Below are 21,500 nucleotides of genomic sequence, written 5' to 3'. Positions count from 1 at the left end.
GCTCTCAGACTGTTGTACACTTCCTGCAGGAGCATAATCTGGGAAAATGGACAGGCTTTAGTATAGATGCAGAAGATCTATACAATTCTTTGCCGCAGGTGCGTCTCTTGCAGTTTGTTAAGGACTGCATACACAATCAAACAGGTTACCTGGAATTTGCTGAAAGGTGTAAAATTCTTGTTGCAAACTTTCTGGAGCTTCTTGATTTCTATTTAAGGTCAATTTTGGTCTGGTGGGAAGGTAAAATATGGGTCCAGAATGCTGGCATCTGCATAGGTTCCGGTGTTGTACCAGTTCTCAGTAATATTTTAAGTTATGTTGACCAGAAAATAATCAAAACCTGAGTGGGCTTACTCTTAAAATTTTCCGATACGTGGATGATTATTTGTTTTTCATGAGCAAATGATAACTTTCGCAGAGCTGTCATCGAAGTACTGAAGCTATTTAGAAAACAATAGCAAGGTTTCAACTTCACTTTAGAAGTTCCAGAAAAAAATGTGCTGCAACTTCTTATATCAGGCTTACTTTTATGTGGGATCACGTATGCTGGGGATATCAGTTGAGAACTTCTAAGCCCCTTCTTGATTATAGGTCTAGCCATTCAAAACTTATTAAGTACAGTGTTGCCACTCACACAATTAGAGATGCCCCAACCAAGAGCTATCCTCACCTTATCCTTGAAAGTGTAAGGAATCTGGTGACAAGGCTTAATGAGGCAGATTATTCAGTTTCAGTGGTTTTTTTACCTTGAAACACGTTAATTAAGGAACATAAGGTGCAATCAGGGTGGAAGAAGCTTAAGGAGCAAGAGTGGATCAAAGTTGCCATTATCCCCTCTATTAATTGTCGCACAGGCAGAAAAAGGTGGCTTCCAAGTTCCAGGAGAGGATTGGGTTTTCATTTAAAGATAAGCTGAAGGGAATATGTGAAGCAATAAACAAGCACATTCTTCACAACGGGTGTCTGAGCAGGGAGGTCTGCAAAGTGAAATATAGCATACAGTTTGTCTCTTGCACACGAAATGTTGTTTATTCGATTCCTTTTTCTTGAAGCCTACAAAATATATATCAGTCAGACTGGAAGGTGCGTAAACATTCAACTAAGGAAGTACCATACTTTTTTTAAGGGTTTTTGCGCATCCACACCTTTCTGTGCATTGTTGCAGCATTGGGCATCATCCAGTTTTTGAAAGTACTATTCTGCTGTTCACACACTGTGAAAAGCTCTCACATGAATTAATGGAGGCTTATCACATTAGAAAGAAAGGCTCACTATGTGTTAGCCAGCCATCCATCTCGCTGCAAGATAGCGAGGATGCCATGTTAGATCTTAAGTAAAATCACTGAGTTGCATTGTGCCTTAGTAATTGTTTTTTACGTTGATTAATCAGCCGTGACATGTGTGTTGCCGTCAAAACATGTGCATTCGGTGATGTGAAGGTTGTTTTGGTATGTTTCTGCATATGCTAGGGGGCCGGGTATTGGTCACGTGATGTGTGTTATATATTGCTTGTTTTCTTTCGATGAACTTCATTTGATAGCGCTGTATCCTGTCCCGTTCTATTACTTTTGTCGGCATCTGTTATGCAGTAGCTGCCATGAAGCTTCAACAACTTGCCCAATTTTCTATCGTATGGAGCATTAGAGTTACGGAATGGATGCCATGGTATGGTGTGTGTGTGTGTGTGTCTTGCCTTGATTGGCTAGGCAACAAGAAAACTTACCTGTTTACTTCACAAATTCTCAATTGAAACATGTTTTTATTACCTCCTTGTAGCTCATTGATATATATGTGTGTGCGTGTGTGTGTTCTGAGGCTGCCTTTTACAGGAATAGTAAAGATTGGTTTGGCAAGTTGGCACCTGTACCTTGAGGTTGTAGTTAATTCTCAATGAGATACAAGGAGGTAATAACATATGTTTCAATTGAGAATTTGTGAAATAAATGGGTAAGCTTTTTCGTTGACAAGCCTGGCCAATCAAGGCAAGTTTTAATTGTTGATATGCTTGCGGTATGGGAATAAGCAGCTACAATAAAATTTACATGTTGGTTTTTTATGGCTTCAACTATATATGATAGTTGTGTTTTTTGTCGGTGTATCCCGGATTGATGAAGCATACTCCACTTTTATCTTGCAAGCATATTATACAGTATAAGTTTAAGGGAAGCAGGAGTCCAAGAAAACTTGCAGCACAAAAAGCCATGTGTTCAGTTATTAGCATTAGTCAAAAAGTTGATATGCATTTACACTGAAAGATCACTAGCAAAAAATCTGATAGGGAAACCTAATAAAAATTATATCAGTTTTTTTCTATTGCATTATGAAACGATACAACTGATACACTGATAAAATTACTTTTAGTTCTATTCTGGACGTATTTGTGCTATTCTGCTTGTACCAGTCTACTAGTGTATTCTTTTTATTAGTGTAATAATGTATTCATATTAGTTTGCCAGATCTATAGTCTATCAGTATCTATGTGTGTTGTATAGGTGTAATGTGCTTCAAGGAGAAGCAAGCTTCCTCATTTGCCCAAAAAATGAGTCAGAAATAATGCATTTATATTATCACAAAAGACAATACATACAAATCAAATATGAAGCCCAGGATTCAGAAAGGAAAGATAGTTGGAACAACTATACACCATACAACAGCTTAAAAAGAATAAAAATGTGATCGCATTTAAAAGAGAAAAGATGTTTACATTGGTTCACAACAAAGTTTAGCCTCTTTAAACAGGAGGTTATTGGCAGTCAAGCCACCGAATTGGTTCAAACCTACACCACGAAGATTGTCAGACTTCACAATCTGGAAAGCTAGTGAATGGAAGTGGTGGGTTCTTCATTATTCATTACCATGCCTTCATGGCTTTTTGCCGGATAAGTATGTCAGACATTCCAGTTTGCCTGTGGAGGGTGTCTATATACTTCTACTGGACACCGTCACTTCAGATGACCATAATGAGATCATCTGATCTTCTCTCGGAGTTTGTTGTGAGAGCACAGTCTTTGTATGGATTGGGTGCAATGACATACAATGTACACCAAATCCTGCATCTTCCTAAAAGTGCGGCTAAACTAGGACCTCATTGGTCGCATTCTTCATTTGTATTTGAAGGCGGAAATGAACTTCTTGTGAAATTGGTACGCGGAGCTAATGATGTTCCTTTACAAATATTGGAATGTTATGTACTTGCTCGAAAGTTACAGGCAGCTAAAGCTAGTTTAAATCTTTCACCAGAAGCAGTGAGTTTTTTTGGTGTACAGGAGAGGAGAGCTGGTCAGCAGACAGTTTTGTTAGGCACTGGAAAGCTGTGCTTGAACATGGATGAAAGTGAAAAACAGGCTGTAGTCCACAACCGTGGCGGTGACTCAACAAGTGTCGCTGAATATTACCGAATGGTCATCAACCAACAAACATTCCACTCTCTCCAGTACACTTGAACTATAAAGACTAAATACAGTGCATTTGTCAGCTTCTCAGGTGCGTTTTCTCTCATTTGTAGAATTCTTACTGGAGTGAATTCTTGTATAATTCTGAAATACAAGAAACTATTTCCTGTTGAAATTCTCCATGCAAAGCACCTTTCAGTCTGCGTCAGAAGAGAGGAGTCACTAGTTTACGTAACACCCAGCGAAGTTATGCGCCTTTATGTGTTTATAGAAATAGACAACAATATTTTTGAATGGAAAATATGAAACCATTATGAAAGAGACTAATTCCCGTGCTCAAGACATGGCAACGATGAACAGTATGTCTTCAGCCATGGTACATGAATGTCTGGTAATAACAGGTTATAGCTTTAAAAAACAACAGTTGGTAACAGTGCGCCACGCTTTATGGCGTTCTGTAATAATCAGCTTTTTGATGTTTGAATATATTACACAAGCCAGAGCCATCAAAATTCTAGAGTGTTTATTTTTTCTTGCGATAGCTTCTTGTTTTCCTAATGAACCAGCTAGCCCAATTTGCCACTCTTCTTTATTGTACTCTCGTTGATTAAGTGCTTGGGGAATTGCATGGTCTGCATGTTTGCAGTAGTGATGCAGCTGCTGATGAACAGTTGCAGTAGCCAAAACATGACAACATTTTACAGGACTTATGCACAGTTTCGGGTCGGTGTCCTTACACGTAGCGAAGGGCCCTACTTAACGACGTGACTGCCTTGAGTGGGTGATCACAGTGAACAAACAGTGCTTCACTAGCAGATGGTGAAGAGGTAAAGCTTCTCAGTCTGTATGCAGAGGCATGGAAAGCAGCTGAATGTTAAGTGAGCAATTATGCTACTTGATACAACAGCATCATTTTCACACCATGCATCTGTCTTCCTCACTTTATTTTCTCCTTCGACTCAATGTAGCTGGTGCAAGTTTATCCGTTAACTATGGCGGCATGACTAACACACTATCTTTTTTTCTGAATGGAACAAGGAAACTCTAAAATTTTATTTTAACAGTGTATTACGGTTTGAATCAAAGACTCCAAACACTATATATGAAGCCTGTTCTGATAGTCTTCTTTGCTGTCGCGTGCTAAAAGCTACACAGGTTAAACTACTTTTACACATTTCTACGTGCGGTGGTTGAACTAGCACCCAGTGAAGAATTGTGTCTTCTGATTTTGCAATATGTGCACTGATGTTTAGCTGTTTTTGTTCGTGAATATGTGGTTTTAAAAATGGTAAATCCATGTTCTTACTTGAATAAGTTCTCAGATCTGTACTCACTTTTGCTTAAATGATATTGCTGTAATGTCATGTTCTGATATATTGCTGTAGATCTTGTACCAATAGCGATGCTTGTCCTGTTTCCTTGCTTCCTGTCAGTGTGCCATGCCAGTTTGTTCTTTTTGCACAAGCTCACTTGTGTTCTGTCACATATCACAACACTTTTGGGATGAATGCAAAAGTGCATAGTCTAAAGAAAATAGCTTCATATGAAGTTGTAATATGATAAAAGCATGTGCCAATTAGACCTGGCGTTCTATCCAGCATCTGTGAGCACAAATGGGCATGGTGTAGTTGGTACTTCAGTCTGTGTTCTTCCTCTTATGTGCTTGTTTAAATGTGGCTAATTTTGCTTGCTTATTCTTTAGATAATGGAGTGTAAAATACACCCTAGTCATGTTTGTAGTCATGTTGCTTGTGTCTTGTCCTTGTTCCTTTGTGGATGGAGACAAAGATAATGATAAATAACCGGGCAAAGGAACAAGAGTTCAAGATCGCTAGTCAGCCTCTAGAGTCTGTGAAGGTGTACGTCTACCCAGGTCAACTAATCACAGGAAACCCTGACCATGAGAAGGAAATTCACAGAAGAATAAAAATGGGCTGGATCGCATACGGCAGACATTGTGAGCTCCTGACTGGGAGCTTCCCATTACCATTGAAAAGGAAAGTATACAATCAGTGCATTTTACGGGTGCTGACATATGGCGCAGAGATTTGGAGACTGACAAAGAATCTTGAGAACAAGTTAAGGGCCGTGCAAAGAGTGATGGAACAAAGAATGCTGAGTATAACTTTAAGAGACAGAAAGAGAGCAGTTTGGACAAGAGAACAAACGGGTATAGATGATATTCTAATAGACATTAAGAGAAAAAAATGGTGCTGGGCAGGTCATGTAATGCGCAGATTAGATAACAGTTGGACCATTAGGGTGACAGAATGGGTACCAAGAGAAGGGAAGTGCAGTAGAGGATGGCAGAAGTCTAGGTGGTGCGCCAAAATTAGGAAATTTGCGGGTGCTAGTTGGAATTGGTTGGCGCAGGACAGAGGTAATTAGAGATCGAAGGGAAAGGCTTTCGTCCTGCAGTGGACATAAATATGATGATGATGATGATGACAGTAATCCTGTTTTGGATATGCATTAAGTGTTGCACATCCGTCTCGCAAAATTTGTAAATGTAATTTTGTATTAAAAGAACTGGAGCACACCTGCTACAAAGATGGACTGTTTCTTTTCTCATGCAACTTCCCCAATGTAGTTTCACAGGCTTAAGTAACGCTGCTGTGCATTGAAAACGTGTGCTTTAATTTATGTTGAAACATGTTTAGGATAATATATCTGCATACAAGCTGTAAAAAGTTTTGATAATTGCACAGTTTACACACTTCATTTTTATTTGATACTCTAATATCCCAACTGTGTTTGTTAATCTGTTCACATGGCAGGCAATGCATTCAGGGTTGTATATTCAGTTCATTTTAAAAACGTCTCTTCAGGCGTGTGGGCACCTGCATGTGTGCTATTTCTAACATGCTTTATCAGTGCCTCAATCAGATTCCTGTATGTCATATGATGATCTCTATCTGGGTTTAATTAAAAGACTGATACATCATGCTATTTGGTCTTGTAGGCAGCACAGTGAGATCTGTCTGCTGCCTGCCAGTCTGGTAAAGAGTTCTATGGGTGAGGTAGGAATATATATCACTCTTAGAAGGACCCGTACAACCTATACATATTCCTAACAGACTTGTAGAAATTTCTACCAGTTTTTTTTTGCTAGGGTACTGATATTAGGTTTTAAACTAGTGATGGCACTCCGAAGAGACATTAGTGGAGACATTGCCCCACTGGGCACGTGCAGCAGTTAAGCCCGGGGGGGGGGGGGGGTATATGGACTGGGCGCCGGCTTGCGAGAGCTAGGATGACGTGGCATTCCGGCGGCGCCCTCTCCCCTCACGCAACACCTGGCGCACTAGAGTGATGGCAGATGTACCCTTTCACCCGCTCTGCTCCGTAGAGGCACGCTCGCAATGTGGTCACAACCAATGGGATTTGAGGTTCCATTTCGCTGAGACGACAGACGCTGGCTTTTTTACTCAGTGGGCCATTTGTTTAGTCTGTTTGAACAGAAACGGACCTGCCAGAGTTTGGTTGTTTCACGGCAAAACACACAGTCATCAACAAAAAGTTTAGTTTTCTACGTAAAGTTCTTTGCGAGATCTAAAATGAGAAAAATCAAGGGCCTAAACACTCAGCATTGTGGCATGCCAGAAGTGACAAAAGACAGATTTGTGAATTGGAGTTGTTAACATACAAATTGTGTTTAGTCATGAAGAAAGCATTCAGTGAATTTTAGTAATTGCATGTGGATCAATATTAAGTTAGCTTATTCAGGAGAAGGAGGCAGTGGCACAAAGTAGCAGAATTTAAAACGCTAGAAGCATCCATTCAACGCAAGAAGTAAGTTCAATGGAGGAGATCAAGTTAGTGAACATGACAATATAGTTATGTTTTTCATGAGAGACAAGGTCTTATGGCAACCATGTTGACATTTGTTGTAGAAGTTTTGTGACACAATTTAGGATTATTATGGAGATTGAAATAAATGATGTTAGGGAGGCTTGGCGATTGAGGCCAGCAATTGTTCCGCGCAAGTGTCTCTCATAATATTACTGCGGCAGATCACCACGTGCATTCTGTTCTAGAAGCTGAAAAGGTAATGCTAATCTGTGTAATGCATCTGTCGAATGCCGACAACAGTATGATGCTGATGCAGTGACAACGATGGCATGATCGACGATGGGACGACAATTCTAGAGTCATCACGATTGAGGCATAACGACTTTGGGATGATGAGTGCATGCATGGCAATGACTGCGTATCTACTACACAGCGTGAAGGCGGCAGCATCCGACGGCGTGATATTACAACTAATTTGAAATGACAATGCAATGATGACGACAGATTGAAGACTGTGAATGGTGAACAATGATGCGTCCACTTGGCAACTAAAGAAAAACATATGAGGACAGCTAAGCATGTCTTATCTGAGTTGTGATTGCGAAAGCATTAATGCCCAATGGGCCTTTTTCATGGGTGCCTTGTGCGCATGCGCACCGGAAGTACTCTGACAGCGACACTAGCGGCGAGCGCCCGAAACATTTTTGGTGACATCCGCCGAAGAACGTACGTACGGGCTCTCCGTGTTGGCCGCGCTGCTCCTTGGCAGGCAGGATCGTAGCTTTTTTTTTTTTTTTTTTGCGATGCCACAGCGATGTGCTGCCGTAGGCTGCAGTAATGCCAGCGGAAAGCCTCCAAACGTGCGATTTTTTAGATTTCCTGCCGCGACGCTTCAGGCAACGAGACGAAAGAAATGGGTGCAAGCAATACATCGCGTCAACGCCGACGGATCGCCGTGGGAACCGACAGCGAACTCCCGCGTCTGCAGCAATCACTTCGTAACAGGTAAAGAAACAGTGACTTGATATTCCTTATTACTTGATGAACAGCGTGTCTGTTGAGCGCATAAGTGTAACTTCGAGCTCTTTCCGAGCGGGACCGTGGCAGGTTGGCGATCGTGCATTTGTTTAGTACACAGTTTCGGTTGTGTTAGCGCAGTGTGTCCTGTGTCGTACACGCGTTAATAACAGAAACACTCAAGATGTTTAACCGTCACATTTTATTTCAGGAGCGCCCTCACGCTTTATGCCCCACCCGGACTACGTACCATCGGTTTTCAAGCACACGCCAATGAGATGCCCTGGGTCAATCGCTCGCTTTGACAGAGTGAAGAAACGGCAGGGTATGTGCTGTGTGTGACGCTGTTTGAGATTCGTCAACTGTCAGCATTTACGACCTTGCAGTAATCTTTCTTCATATTGTATTCGGCACTTGATATTATCTTTCATTATCATGAAATCACCCGTGTAATGCTGAATACGCCGGCTGTCGTGCGATTGCCGATGCTAAGCAGCATCGTGCAGTACTTGCGAGTGAAGCTTCTTGAATAGCGAATGTTGATTGCTCTTTCTGCCGCAAAATAACTCGCGCTTTCGTCTTGGGCGAGTCAGTTACGGTATCGGCAGCTAGATGGTCCCTTCTCTAAACACCAACCCATTTTTAATGCGTCTTTCTCTAGCAAAGGGAGATTAAGTGGTCACTTATTTATGAGTAGTACAGAGTTTTTATATTTGATGTTGCGCCTATCTTATTAGTCTTAAATCGCACATTGTTACACTGTCGTGAAATATATTTTTAATGTTATTTATCAGCTTCAAGACTGGCAAATGCAAGTGGCCAAACCAGCAGCGGTGCAACCACCTCAGCTGTTGGACAGAGGACCCCACCGAGTATAGCAGCAGGCCAAAATAGGACACCACAGGATTGCCAACCAGTTGTCGGGGCATCTACTCCACCTCTTGGTCAAGGAACACCATTAAGCAGAGCAGCAAGTGCAATGTCATTAGGCTCTACGACCTGTGAAGATAGTGCGGTATTGCATAGTGGACCAGCTGAACACGAAAAGAGCTGTCAGGCGAATAATTGCTCTCTAGAGTGTATTATGCTGCTTGAAAGCCAATTAAGTGCAGAAAGAAAGAAGGTGCAAAAGCTAGAAGTACAGCTAAAAGCTGCTGAGGAACAAACAATACAGTGGAAAGCACATTACTACGAGCTGAAGGCTACAACACTGTGCCTCGATAACATGCAAGGTACTGAGCATATGTTATATTACACAGGATTGCCTTCTGTGCAAGTGTTTTACGATATACTAAATTTAGTTTTGAACAATAACCCTCGGTTTGCAATAGACATAAAGAGCAGGTCACTCAGTGCTGCCGAGCAGATGTATGCAGTACTGGTTCGCTTAAGGACAGGTATGGCCACACGAGAGATTGCTCGCAATTTTTTAATTTCAATGCCATCATTCAGTCGTATATTTTCAGAATGGGTACTTATATTGCAGAAGGTTCTCACTGAAATAACTAGCTTCCCCACACTTCCTGAAGTACAACAGCACATGCCACCTCATTTTAGACGGTACCCAAACACACGTATAATACTTGACACAACAGAAATCCGTATACAAAAGTCCTCAAGCTTAACTGCCCAGAGACGAACTTTCTCCCACTACAAGTTCGCAAACACAATGAAATGTGTTGTAGGTGCAACACCTGACTGCTATGTTAGCTTTGTGTCGCCATTATATGGGGGAAGTACCAGTGACAGAGCTATTGTGCAACAGTCTGGAGTACTTGATCTATTCGAATCAGGAGATGGCATCATGGTTGACAAGGGATTCAAGGTAGATGACCTTCTGCCACGTGGTGTTGTCCTTCATATGCCTCCATTTCGTATTCCTGGAGAAGCGCAGATGAGTGCCAAGGATGTTGAAGCCACAAAGCATGTTGCAAGTGCACGGGTGCACATTGAAAGGGTCTTAAGAAGAATCAAGGAGTTCCATTTATTGGACAGACCCTTACCTATAAACATGTTAGACATAGCAGACGCAATTTTCACAACATGTGCATTTCTCTCAAACTTTAGGCGACCACTAATAAATAATGGGAAGGAAGTGGAGACAGACACCATGTAATAGAACACGAAAGCATGCGGTATATTTATTTGGAGCACTTAAAAGGTGTCGTCATGCACTAAAGCTTTATGATGCAAAGGAACGCACTATGTGTGCGTCAGCCTTCTGATGGTCATTTTCAGACTGTCCTCATCACAATGGTCAACTACATAAAACCCCACAGCATACTTCTTGTAGGACACGTAGCCTGCACCTGTAGTGTAAAGAAATCCAAGGCGTCTGATACGTCGTGTCATGAGTTCTGGAATTATAGCAGCCTTATAAAGGTACACCAGGCCCTGAAGTATGTCTTTCCAAATTTCTGCGTCAAAATATATACGCTCCACTGATATGCAGTCTTGCTGGTCAGCATGGTCTGTGAAGACTACAAAGTCGCACCATGGCTTCTTCGCGACTCCCATCTGTCCTTGTACTTGGTAGTAATAATAATGGTCTTTTTTCAGGGTGACCTCACCATTAGTTACTGCCAAGTAGAAACCTTTGTCGGCGCAGGCTACAACTCTTTGGCCAGCTTTCGAAGCGGGGCACTTCACTTCTAGAAGCCCATCCTCACTGCCATCTCTCACAAGGCGATCGGGCGATGCGGCAATGAAAGAATGCAATTCATGAATATGCAATCCTGTTTCCATGACATCTATATTTTTGTCATATAGCTGCATGAATTCTAGATATTTTTCAACTGCTTTTGCTTCATTTTGTATTCCGTAGAGCCTGGGGTCACCATTCCTCATTATTTCTTTGCGAGGATAAAGTATTTCTTTAACAAGCCCTTCTGGTTTCAGGCAGTGCAGTATTCTGCGGAACTTTGAAGCAGTTAGCTTTCCGGTTCTTTCTGTGAACCATGCAGGGTTCTTATTCTGGCCTACGGTCTTTGCACAGATATCCGCCCTCTCGGTAGCTGTGAGCGACACCTGCTCCTTGAAATATTCATCGATCAATGTGAGGCACTTCTGCGAATTCATGTCCTCTGTGTCGTTGATGGGGCTCACATTTCTCACTGGTGCTGGCCTCTCTGTGTAACGGTTCCACACCAGCTCAGGTGCATGTGTGGCAATCGCACTCCTAAACTTCAACAGCCCAGACTGCCCAGCTGTTCTCAAATGAGGAGGAAGTTGTCGCTTAGCCTTAACGGGCACCGTCTTGTTAATCACATGTTTCTTAAAGGTGATGTCCGCCAAGGGTTTGGTCAGCAAATGGTTTTGTCCTGAAAATAACAAAATGCGGGGACTTGTATACAGTTCATACACATGTTCTAAAAGCTTACTGGCCAAGATCTATTTTGACATTTGATTACGCATGCGGTTATTTTGCACTAATGATGGACACTGCAAACTCCTGTGAATCCGATCAGCATGCTAGCTCACCTCTCTTCAAATACAGTGTTTCTCTCTCAGCATGCTTACATTCTACATTAAGGTACCATTACAAGGAAGAGTGTAAGATACCAGACCAAAGCTCCTTTTGAAGTCATTTGTCACATCGTCCTGTGTTCTACCACATACGTACCTCCTTATTCTGTTCGCTGCATTTTACCTGATTAACTTGAACTGTGTTCTGAATAAAAACATTTACCTTACCTTGTGTTGGTGCCATCCATCTGCACGGGACACTCGTACAAGACGGCCTCTGGATACTTCGGATGGCAAACAGCAATGCAGCTATATGCTGGCACCTTTGGCTTTGACTAGGAAAATCAGAAGAAAAAAAGTATTCACATTTAGATGCCTGTTAAATGCTCCTGTGAGTGGGCAAAACAAACGGAAAGAGAAAGCTAATGTTCGTTACAGAATATATATTTAAGAAACGCGGACTCGCTGGACTACATTGAAGTGCGAGCGTACGTTGATTTTCATTCTTTTTCTTTTCTAGCTGCACGGGCAAGGTTCTCGAAGGCGCGGTTATCCGTGCATGATATAGATAGCTTAAACGGTTTATGCACGGTCGGGATCTTTTTTTTTTTTTGCGTAAATACGGTAGAACATCAAATAATCGCCAGAACTATTCGCCGCGAACTACTCTTCGCAAGGTCATATAGGCCCGAACCAGTGACATGTGAATGACCAATGACATGTTGTGGGGTTTCTGGCTCTCGCGGCGTTTTTCGGGCTCTCGCGGTGGTTGTGTGGAGCCATTGCGTTGTGTTGCCGGGGGCTCCGTGTCCCTCTCCTCCTTGTCTGGACGGGGTGGAAGCGGGTCATAAAACACTGTCACTCTGCTGTCATCCCGCCCACGGGAAGGTCAACAGGCTTTCCCCATTGGCCGACATTTTGGCGGGATTCGGGCCCTGCTTGCGTGCACTCCGGGGAAGCGCGCGCAAGACGGGGCGTCCGAGGAGACCACATCGGGGCGTCTGAAGGTGCGTACGTGTTCCTCTCTGCCGGCGGCGGTCCCTTTTGTCCGCCGCCGGCCGATGGTTACTTCGGCTCGTCGGGGTCCCGGCCTCGGCGGGCGCGTGCGCACTCTTCCGTCGTCTCGATGTCCTGAGGCAGCGTCTGTCGATCGTGCCCCCGTCTGTTCGTCTGTCGTTTCTTTCTATTTCCCTTTTCTCTGCTGTGGGGCGCGCGATGGCAGGCGCTGACCGAAGGATAGGCAACTTCTTACTGCTGGGGTTCTTTGTTCTTTGTTCTTCGTTTCTTTGTTCTCTCTCTGTCGCGGTGCGCCGTTAGTGGCCACCGGCGACCATTCGGCCATGTTTTGTGTAACTAGCTTCAGATTCGGACGTGACGTTAAAACTGATGTTTCTATTGAGTCCCAGCTCAATAAATGTTCTTTACGACTTCTCGAGAGATTTGCCTAGGGTCTCCCTTGCTGCACGCGCGGTCTCGCCTTCCCCTAAGCTGTGGGGTCGGCGGGGCGCGTACGCGCGCAGCTGCGCGTCGGCACACGGAGCGGGCCGGAGCAGGCGCGGGCGCGCGGTGCCCTGCACGCATGGCGGCTCGGAGTGCTCGAACCCGCGGTGGTCGTCCGGCGCGCGCGGAATCGGAGCGTGCGCGCCGTGAGCGTCGCGGGTGAAGACCACAATGTGAATGCTTTTACGGCACGCATCGCCCGCAGCCTGCGGCTCGACTCACTTTGTAAACCAAAAATGAATGTTTCCCGACAGCGAGCCGTACCGGTGTTTGCACGTAGAGACGGTGACCGCGCCGCCACCTCGCGAACACACCGTTGTTAGGACACCGTTTTCCACATCGTCGTTCAGTGTTATATCATAAGGGCGGACAGCACATTCGTGCACAGCATTTCACGTCTCTAAAAAATGTACTTACCCAGCAACGCAATCGCAGTATGCTTGGACGACGGCCCCTGCTCCGCCTTTACCAAGCGCTACGACTTGCTTGTAGTGGCCAGCTTTCATCGAGCACAAACATATGCTGCGCAACACAAGTTCGGTCCCTGTTGGGTGTCCGCACATCAGATACTCGATCCGGCGAATGTACCTTTCCTCTTTGAACATCCAGCCTTTATGCAGCTGCCGGTGCGACTCGCCGAAATGGCTGTCGATCATGTTGTCAGTCACTGGCGGCACCAACTCCAAATCGCAGCTCCACTGACCGCCGGAGTCGTGAAGTTTCTTGAAGTCTTCAATAGAAAACATGTCGAAGAAAGCTTCGCAAGAGTCGACAGGTGGTTGCGAAAATCAGCGGTGACGATGCAAGCGTATTGCGTATATGTAAAACTTTAAACAGCAGCAACTTCACAATTCTCCAACACGACAGTCACAGCACAACGCAAAGCAACAAAGACTGTCACGCCGCTGCGTCAACCGAGAGCCACCGTATTTGCTTTCGGCTCTCGCCGCTAGAGGCGCTCTCCCATCGTGAAAAAGGTCAATTGAACGCCTCTGAGCAGTCCTTCGAGTTTTACGCTTCAAGTGATGCACCCTAGAGCTACATTGGGCCCGAGATAGCAAGCAGCAGCAGCCTGCGGTGCCAACACTGCATGCCACCGACGTGCTGCATGACCAGAGACCAGGAAACAGCAGTGGCCACCAAGGCCGGCAGGCACGCGCAGCAGGGGAGATACGGACCGGGCGGCGGCTTGCGAGAGCAAGGATGACGTGGCATCGAGGCGATGCCCTCTCCCCTCACGCAACACCTGGTGCACTATAGCGACAGCAGGTGTACCCTTTCACCTGCTCTGTTTCGTCGAGGCGCGCTCGTGACGTGGTCACAGCCAATGGGATTTGAGGCGCTGTTTCGCTGAGACGACAGATGCCGGCTTTTTTGCTCAATGGGCCATTTGACGCTTTCGCATAAATAATCGCTACAGAGTAATGACGACGTGGTTATGTTGAGCTCGCGTTCACGCTTCATCTGCACGGACCGCCCTACCTGTGTACTTTTGGTACTGGGGCCAATTCTGTGCCATGCAATACACTCAGCCATGGCGCACCCGCAACGATGATACGATAGGCAAAAAACGCTGCGCTTTAAACATGCACCCCTAGAGTGCCCCAATATTGCAACCAGCCGATCCGCGCATAGTGAAGCGTCCGCATGGACGCGTTTGCCACGTGGCCGTGCTATGCGAGTATGTGGCTGATATATTAATTGAGTAATCGAAAGACTGGTTCCGAATGCATTTACTAACCAATTTGAGTCCACGGCACTTTTATGTGCTGCTTTGAATAACTGCGTCTGGTACCGCGGTTCCCACAGTTGCCCAATGCATGTGGCCCATACTTTAGCAGCAGCGCTCGGCGTGTTTCGACTAAAGCAATTTCATTTCAATTATGCTCGCCACTCATGGCGGCTGTAGCTGCTTATAGTTATACAGTACTTTGGTTATAAAGTACAGTAAGTCTAGTTAATAAATTTTATTAGGATGTGCCGTTTTATTTTGTTAAATCGAGAACTTCGTCAAATTGAAACCACTTGATTAGATCACGCAACATGCCATAAAATTGATGCAATGGCCAAAAATGTCGTTTTTGCCTACGTTCACACTTATTGTAGCAGTTGAGCATGTACTCTGCCTTAACGGAAGAAACGATTAAACTTCTTAAAAGCTATATGTCAGTGATACTAAAATCCCCAGAACTCAATTAGACCTACTATACCCACATTTTTCTTTTTAATTGTGGCAAATCAGGCAAGATATTAGTTGATTCTAGGTTTTCAGTGCTCATGAATGTGACAGTTAAAGTATTGAATGTCATGTAGTGTAATGCAACGAAAACAAGGACACAAGAAAAAGGAAAACACAGACATAATTAGGCGCTTGTGTCTGTGTTTCATTTCTTCTTGTGTTCTTGTTTTTGCTGCGCTACACTACATGCCGTTCCATGATGATCAACGAACAAGCCCACATTGCCACCCCCGTGTAGAGAACACGAAATTTCTTTATACACTTCAACCTTGATATAACAAAGTAGGTAAAATCGGCAATTCACTTCGTTATATAGAAATTTCCTTGTATTGAAATTCGATCTGTTATGCAAACGAGTACAGTCGCCGATCGTTTTCGTTGCACGGAAAGGGGCCATGCAATTTTCCGAATTATTGGGCAATAAAAAAAAGCAAGTTTGAATGAGAAAACATTTTATTTTGACGAATATAGGAGTCAGCGATGAATGATACGGTTTCATGCCACGTTGATATCTTTATCGCTGATATCGTCTTGGCATGCCCGCTCTTTCCACACGCAGCAGGTTACCTCTAGAGCAGGGTGCGCGGCTGCGTATGCGCTCAGCCGCGCTTACAGCTGCGCTCAGCCGCGTCTCGGCCAGTCATGGCCGAGACGCGCGCCAACTTACCCCCCCCCCCCCACTCCGCCCCCTCGCGCGCGCTTGATCGCGTTACCGCGAGCTCGCTTTCCTTCCCCACTTTGCCATTGCTCGCGTGGGAAGGCCGCACTTATGAAGCCACCATCTTTCTTGTCTCACCCTCGCACACTTTCACTCGCACCTAAAGCACAAGTGCGCGGGGCGCGATAGGATCTGATCGCACTTGGACTTAATTTATACGGAACATGATGCGGCTCCAAGCTGTTGTTCTTGTCGCGCTGCACGCAGTTTGAGAGGTGCGTTTGCAAGGAGCCGCTTGTAATTCAGTCATTTGACTATCTGCGTCCGCGGAAGTTACCATTGATTGTCTCAACTGGCACTCCTCTGCGGCAGAAGCGAAATTTCGTTATATTGAAATTGCACACTAACACACTTCTTTATATTGAGGCTCTAAATGCATGGTGTTCTATGGAGATGAGGTTATGAAAAGTTAAATTCTTCGTTATATCGAGAATTTCGTTATACTGAGGTTTAACTGTATAGAGATTTGAATTTATATACCTTGTTGTGCAGCTCCTTGGGTCATGGTTTCTATGACTATGACTCGTATGACTCTGTATCTGTTGCATAGGAAACCTCTCTCACCCCGTTTCCCTACGGTTCTCCTTTTGTAGGACGCCCCCTCTTAATGCTATCCTTGTTCCACTCTTGGCCCACATCGTTTCATAATCGAGGCATGTAAGGCCGCAGTTCCTTATGCTATGCAGCTCTGACATCATGCTTACCATACAGAATTGTACATGAGCCTGAGCCCATGCATAACCATTCTTCTGATCAAATGTTAATTTTTAGACTGACGTCCTTTCCTCTTGCATGACAGTTATCTCTGCTGTATTGTTGCTGCTCTCTCATGTACGTATACCAATAAATTATCTTATACCCCTGTCACACTGGGAGTTTTAATGTCATTCGAATCGAATGGCATTCGGTGCAACGAATGTCATTCGCCCCCGGAGGTGCTACACTCGAAAAATTAATGTCATTCGGTGGCGATATCAATGGCGGTGATTCCGAAAAAAACGTCGCAACTAAAGTAGAACAAGGTAGGTATAAAGTGCTTGCATAAGCAATCCAGACATTTAAATATATTTTTGGGACGTCAGTTCACTGAAAAAAAAAATATTTTAGCATGCGTACAAAAAAAGTTGTTCTATTTCAGACTATGTGGCCACTATAAGCCAAAACAAGGCTTAGCCACCTGCAGCCGATAAATTGAAAACAAACAAAATGGCTGACATGGCGACGCTGGACAACGACGCTAAGTTGCAGGAGGTGAAGCGATTAGTTGCTGCGTACTTTGCATTACGAGCAAGGCGTAATAATCAGAGGAAGCGATTAGACGTTCTATGGCCGAAGAGCAGAGTGGAGGCGGCATGGGCGGCGGCCAGACGCTGCTGAGCTGGAGAGTAACAACATTTTGCGACAGCCTACCGCACAGATTTTGTCTCTTTAAAGTAACAAGTCCATTAAAACACGCAAACTTTATTATTTCTATACGAGTGCGGTTTTCAATTTGCAAATACTGTGTCCTGTTTTGCTTTGTTTCTGGGGTTGAGAGTACACATTCGCTCTGAGTGCGAAGCCGAATGAGTTTCTGGAACTCATTCGATTGCCGAAGTCATTCGGTGCTAATGACATTAAATATCGCTGTGTAGCAACCGAATAATGTCATTCGATGCAAATGCCATTCGGTTCGAATGACATTAAAACTCCCAGTGTGACAGGGGTATTAGTCAATTTCTTCTTGAACATTGAGTCCAATCTTTGCCAACTTAAGTGTGTGTTGAATGTTAATTTTTTAAGACCTATCTTCACAATCTGCTTCCACCTCATCCATTTTAGCATCCTCAATTCAGTCACTTCTCCATCCTGACTTCTAGGTGACTTTATTAAACTTGTTTAGGTTCCATACAGTATTGCTGGTCATGTATTGTCTTATAAGTTTATTAGACAGTGAAAATCTTCAACTTGACTGGAACCTGTGTAACATAAATATCATAATGCATCTTTTCAGTTTTTCCAAACTATGTCAATTCTGCTGATTCTGTGGGCTGTCCAAATTTTCCATGTTGGTGTTTTCAGTTATCATTGAGCCAAGTTATCCGTCTTCTCTATGGTTTACCCTCAAGGCGTCCCTTTCATCTACTCTGAGAAATTGGCATGCGGCTACCAGATGTGGGCAGCTTGCCTCACAACACATTCAAATGCTCAGCTACTTTCGCCAACCTTTGTGCTAGATGTCAATCAGCATGAGCGAAGCAGTGAGAATGGGGAATTATGAAATTAAGGCAGAGGTTCGAGCATTAAAGGAAGTCATACTTATGAGGTGAGTACATGTGAAGAAAAGTATTCAGAAATGTTGGGAATTTGCAGTTTCCTGTTTATTGGTCTATTAAACTCTCCCTAGCTATTTCAGTTATTTCATCATGTGTTGCAATTTTTAGTTGCAATATGTTTTTCTTAAGCGCTGCCACACTTACTACTAGAAGTTTGAGAACCTATATTTCTTATTCACTTGGTTCATTCATACCTACAAGCAGCAGTCTTTTCACTTTACATCAGCTATTGAATGCAATGCCCAGATATGTTCTCAGTCTACTTCAGTGGGAGTCACTAACACAGTGAATGATCATGAAGCATGTGTGTTCTTAGAAAGTGCCTTCACGTGATGCAGCTGTAAGTTAAGGTAGGGGATGCTTTGTAAAGCATGTTATGTGGCTTACATGAGAATTATTCTATGCCAGAAAGCACACAAATATTCGTGTTTATTTCTGGTGTTCTTCTTCCTTAATTACCTTCTTGATTCAGCGCATATATATTCACACGTGTACTTATCTATATCGGGCGACCACGTTTCGCCGCTTAACAACTGTAATCGCACAGCGACGGACGCGCCTGCATGTATCCGACGTTTCTGGAAAGTTATCGATGCTTCTACCCGGCTGTCTGTTGTCGCCGAACCTTGTGTTATCTGATTTCATCGCGTAACGCGAATGGTGTAGAACTTTGTGGAAGGCACGCGGGTCCAATCGATTAGTCTGGAACATTCGACGACTGCTCTATAAAAGCCGACGCGCTTGACCCGCTGATCAGATTTGCGACGATCGCCGACCGTGTTCGCCGTTATCGTTGTGCTATAAGTCTAGCCTGTTTTTGTGGGCATAGGTTCGCCCAATGAAAGCTAGTTTGTATTCCACCGTATTGCTGCTTTCTTCACCGTCACTACCACGTGACATCTGGTGGAGTTGCTTGTGCGTTCATGTACCGAACGCCCCCACAAAGCCGCGAACCAAGCCCGAAGCCCGAGGACAGAACCAACATCGCCCAAGACCAGCGGTCTAGCCGCAGACTGCAAGGACTGCCCCCAGAGCACGGACTTCTACCTGAGACGACAAAAAAGATCGTGGTCAAGACAACCCCAATGGCTGCCCCAGCGTCCCCCGTTATCCTACAACAACCTCGGGACCCACCAACCTTCCATGGAGCAGCGACTGAAGACCCGGAATCATGGCTGGAGACCTACGAACGAATCGCGACATTCAACAACTGGGATTCCGACGACAAGCTGCGGCATGTCTACTTCGCCTTAGAAGACGCCGCCAGAACTTGGTTTGAGAACAGGGAATCGACCTTGACAACGTGGGACCTGTTCCGTAGCGGCTTCCTGCGCACCTTTACAAGCGTCGTGCGTAAGGAAAGGGCTGAAGCTATGCTGGACGCCCGAGTACAGCTACCAAACGAGAACGTTGCCATCTTTACGGAAGAAATGAGCCGTTTGTTCCGCCACGCCGACCCAGATATGGCCGAGGAGAAGAAAGTCCGCCTACTGATGCATGGTGTAAAGGAAGAACTTTTCGCCGGAATGGTAAGAAGTCCACCGAAGACCGTCGAAGAGTTTCTTCGTGAGGCGACGAACAATGAGAAGACACTCGAGATCCGAAATCGGCAATTCGATCGCCGCACGAACTCTACAAACTACGCCGGGGTTCAATCACTGGCTACCGACAATCGACGCGAGACTATCAGAGCGGTCGTACGGGAGGAGCTGCAGAAGTTCTACCCAAGAACGCAGTCCCAAGTGGATCCAATCGCTGAAATCGTCAAAGAAGAGGTTCAGCGATCGCTTGGAGTCCCTGAGGTGCAACCACGATCACCGCAACCTCAGCCGGAAGCGATGACCTACGCCGCCGTCGCACGCCGTCAAGGTCCCCCTCCGCGACCACGCCAGGGCCCTGTAACGCCGCAATTCCGTCGTCCACCGCCGCCGCCGCCAGCACGCCCACCCGTCGCCCAGCGCAGCTACGCGAGGAAGACGGACATTTGGCGAGCCCCCGACCACCACCCGCTCTGCTACCACTGCGGCGAAGCCGGCCATGTATACCGCCGATGCCCATACCGCAACCTGGGATTGCGAGGGTTCGCCGTAGATGCACTGCGCCCTCGGGAAGGTGAACGCCCTCGTGACATCGCCGACTACCTCGCCGCTACTCAGTGGAGCCCTCGACGACCGTCCTGTTCGCCGTCACCAGGCCGCTACCTGTCGCCGCAGCGCCGACCATACACTGGCCCAGCCCAGGGCCGGTCAGCGAGCCCATATCCGGAAAACTAAAAGCAGCAACCGATGGAGGTGCGGTTGCTGTTCGTCGAACTGACGAAGATCCTCCGCCGCCGACGAAGACGACGAAGAAACCATCTCGACGACCTAATGACGACACGCCACCGTCCCGACGAAGTCAGGAAGCCAAGAGTACACCGACGAAAGACGACTTGACGACGCGACGTTCCAGCTTCAGTTCAACACGACGCAGCCGTGATCCGACGCCAAGACCCAACTGCAACGCCAGACAAAGAACCACCGACCTTGACGTGCTTCTCGACGGCCACGCAGTCACTGCCTTAGTCGACACAGGGGCCGATTACTCCGTAATGAGTGGACACATCGCCACCCATTTGAAGAAGGTTAAGACTGCATGGGAGGGTCCTCAAATTCGGACCGCTGGAGGACACCTCATCACGCCGACTGGAATCTGCACGCCAAGAATAGCCATTCATGACCGGACTTACCCTGCCACCTTCGTTATCCTCCAACAGTGTTCACGAGACGTCATTCTCGGTATGGACTTCCTGGACCAACACGGCGCAATCATCAACCTGAAGTCGAAGTCAATAACCCTGTCGGAAGATAAAGCGATGCCGCCGGAGAGCCCTCGTAGTCACCACGCCTCGAGTGTGCTCGAAGATCAAGTGAGCATCCCGCCTCGCTCCAGCATTGTTATTTCGGTCGGCACCGAAACACCCGCTGACGTAGAAGGCGTCATCGAAGGCAACCAACGTCTACTGCTAGACCGCGAAATTTGCGTCGCAAGAGGGATCGCTCGACTGCATGGAGGGAAAACCG

General features: G+C 45.5%; 2 protein-coding genes across 2 annotated transcripts; one reads left to right on the top strand and one right to left on the bottom strand.

The window, feature by feature from the left end:
• Nucleotides 1-7,202: 7,202 nt before the first annotated feature.
• LOC126543812 (uncharacterized) lies at nt 7,203-10,317 on the top strand. Its single transcript, XM_072286035.1, has 3 exons — nt 7,203-8,189; nt 8,413-8,526; nt 8,996-10,317. The coding sequence occupies exons 1-3, from the start codon at nt 7,988-7,990 to the stop codon at nt 10,315-10,317; spliced, it is 1,638 nt and encodes a 545-aa protein (XP_072142136.1). The 5' UTR covers nt 7,203-7,987.
• On the bottom strand, nt 10,315-14,245 carry LOC129380352 (uncharacterized). The gene is made up of 3 exons (XM_055061154.2): nt 13,584-14,245; nt 11,895-12,001; nt 10,315-11,521 (listed from the first exon to the last, which is right to left on the bottom strand). Exons 1-3 carry the CDS (start codon nt 13,910-13,912, stop codon nt 10,404-10,406), a joined length of 1,554 nt encoding a protein of 517 aa, XP_054917129.1. The 5' UTR covers nt 13,913-14,245; the 3' UTR covers nt 10,315-10,403.
• Nucleotides 14,246-21,500: the final 7,255 nt, after the last annotated feature.

Source organism: Dermacentor andersoni, chromosome 1 (genome assembly GCF_023375885.2).
Source record: "Dermacentor andersoni chromosome 1, qqDerAnde1_hic_scaffold, whole genome shotgun sequence".
Lineage (NCBI taxonomy): Eukaryota > Metazoa > Arthropoda > Arachnida > Ixodida > Ixodidae > Dermacentor > Dermacentor andersoni.
Note: the sequence above shows the minus strand (reverse complement) of the source record. Positions and strands in the feature narration are given on the sequence as shown.

Excerpts from the sequence above, each read along its gene's own strand:
- LOC126543812 (XM_072286035.1), top strand. The coding sequence starts at position 7,988 with ATGCCACAGCGATGTGCTGCCGTAGGCTGCAGTAATGCCAGCGGAAAG. Across the intron at positions 8,190-8,412 it reads CAGCAATCACTTCGTAACAG|GAGCGCCCTCACGCTTTATG; the intron begins GTAAAGAAACAG and ends ATTTTATTTCAG. Across the intron at positions 8,527-8,995 it reads CAGAGTGAAGAAACGGCAGG|CTTCAAGACTGGCAAATGCA; the intron begins GTATGTGCTGTG and ends GTTATTTATCAG.
- LOC129380352 (XM_055061154.2), bottom strand. The coding sequence starts at position 13,912 with ATGTTTTCTATTGAAGACTTCAAGAAACTTCACGACTCCGGCGGTCAG. Across the intron at positions 12,002-13,583 it reads TACTGCGATTGCGTTGCTGG|TCAAAGCCAAAGGTGCCAGC; the intron begins GTAAGTACATTT and ends TGATTTTCCTAG. Across the intron at positions 11,522-11,894 it reads ATGGATGGCACCAACACAAG|GACAAAACCATTTGCTGACC; the intron begins GTAAGGTAAATG and ends TGTTATTTTCAG.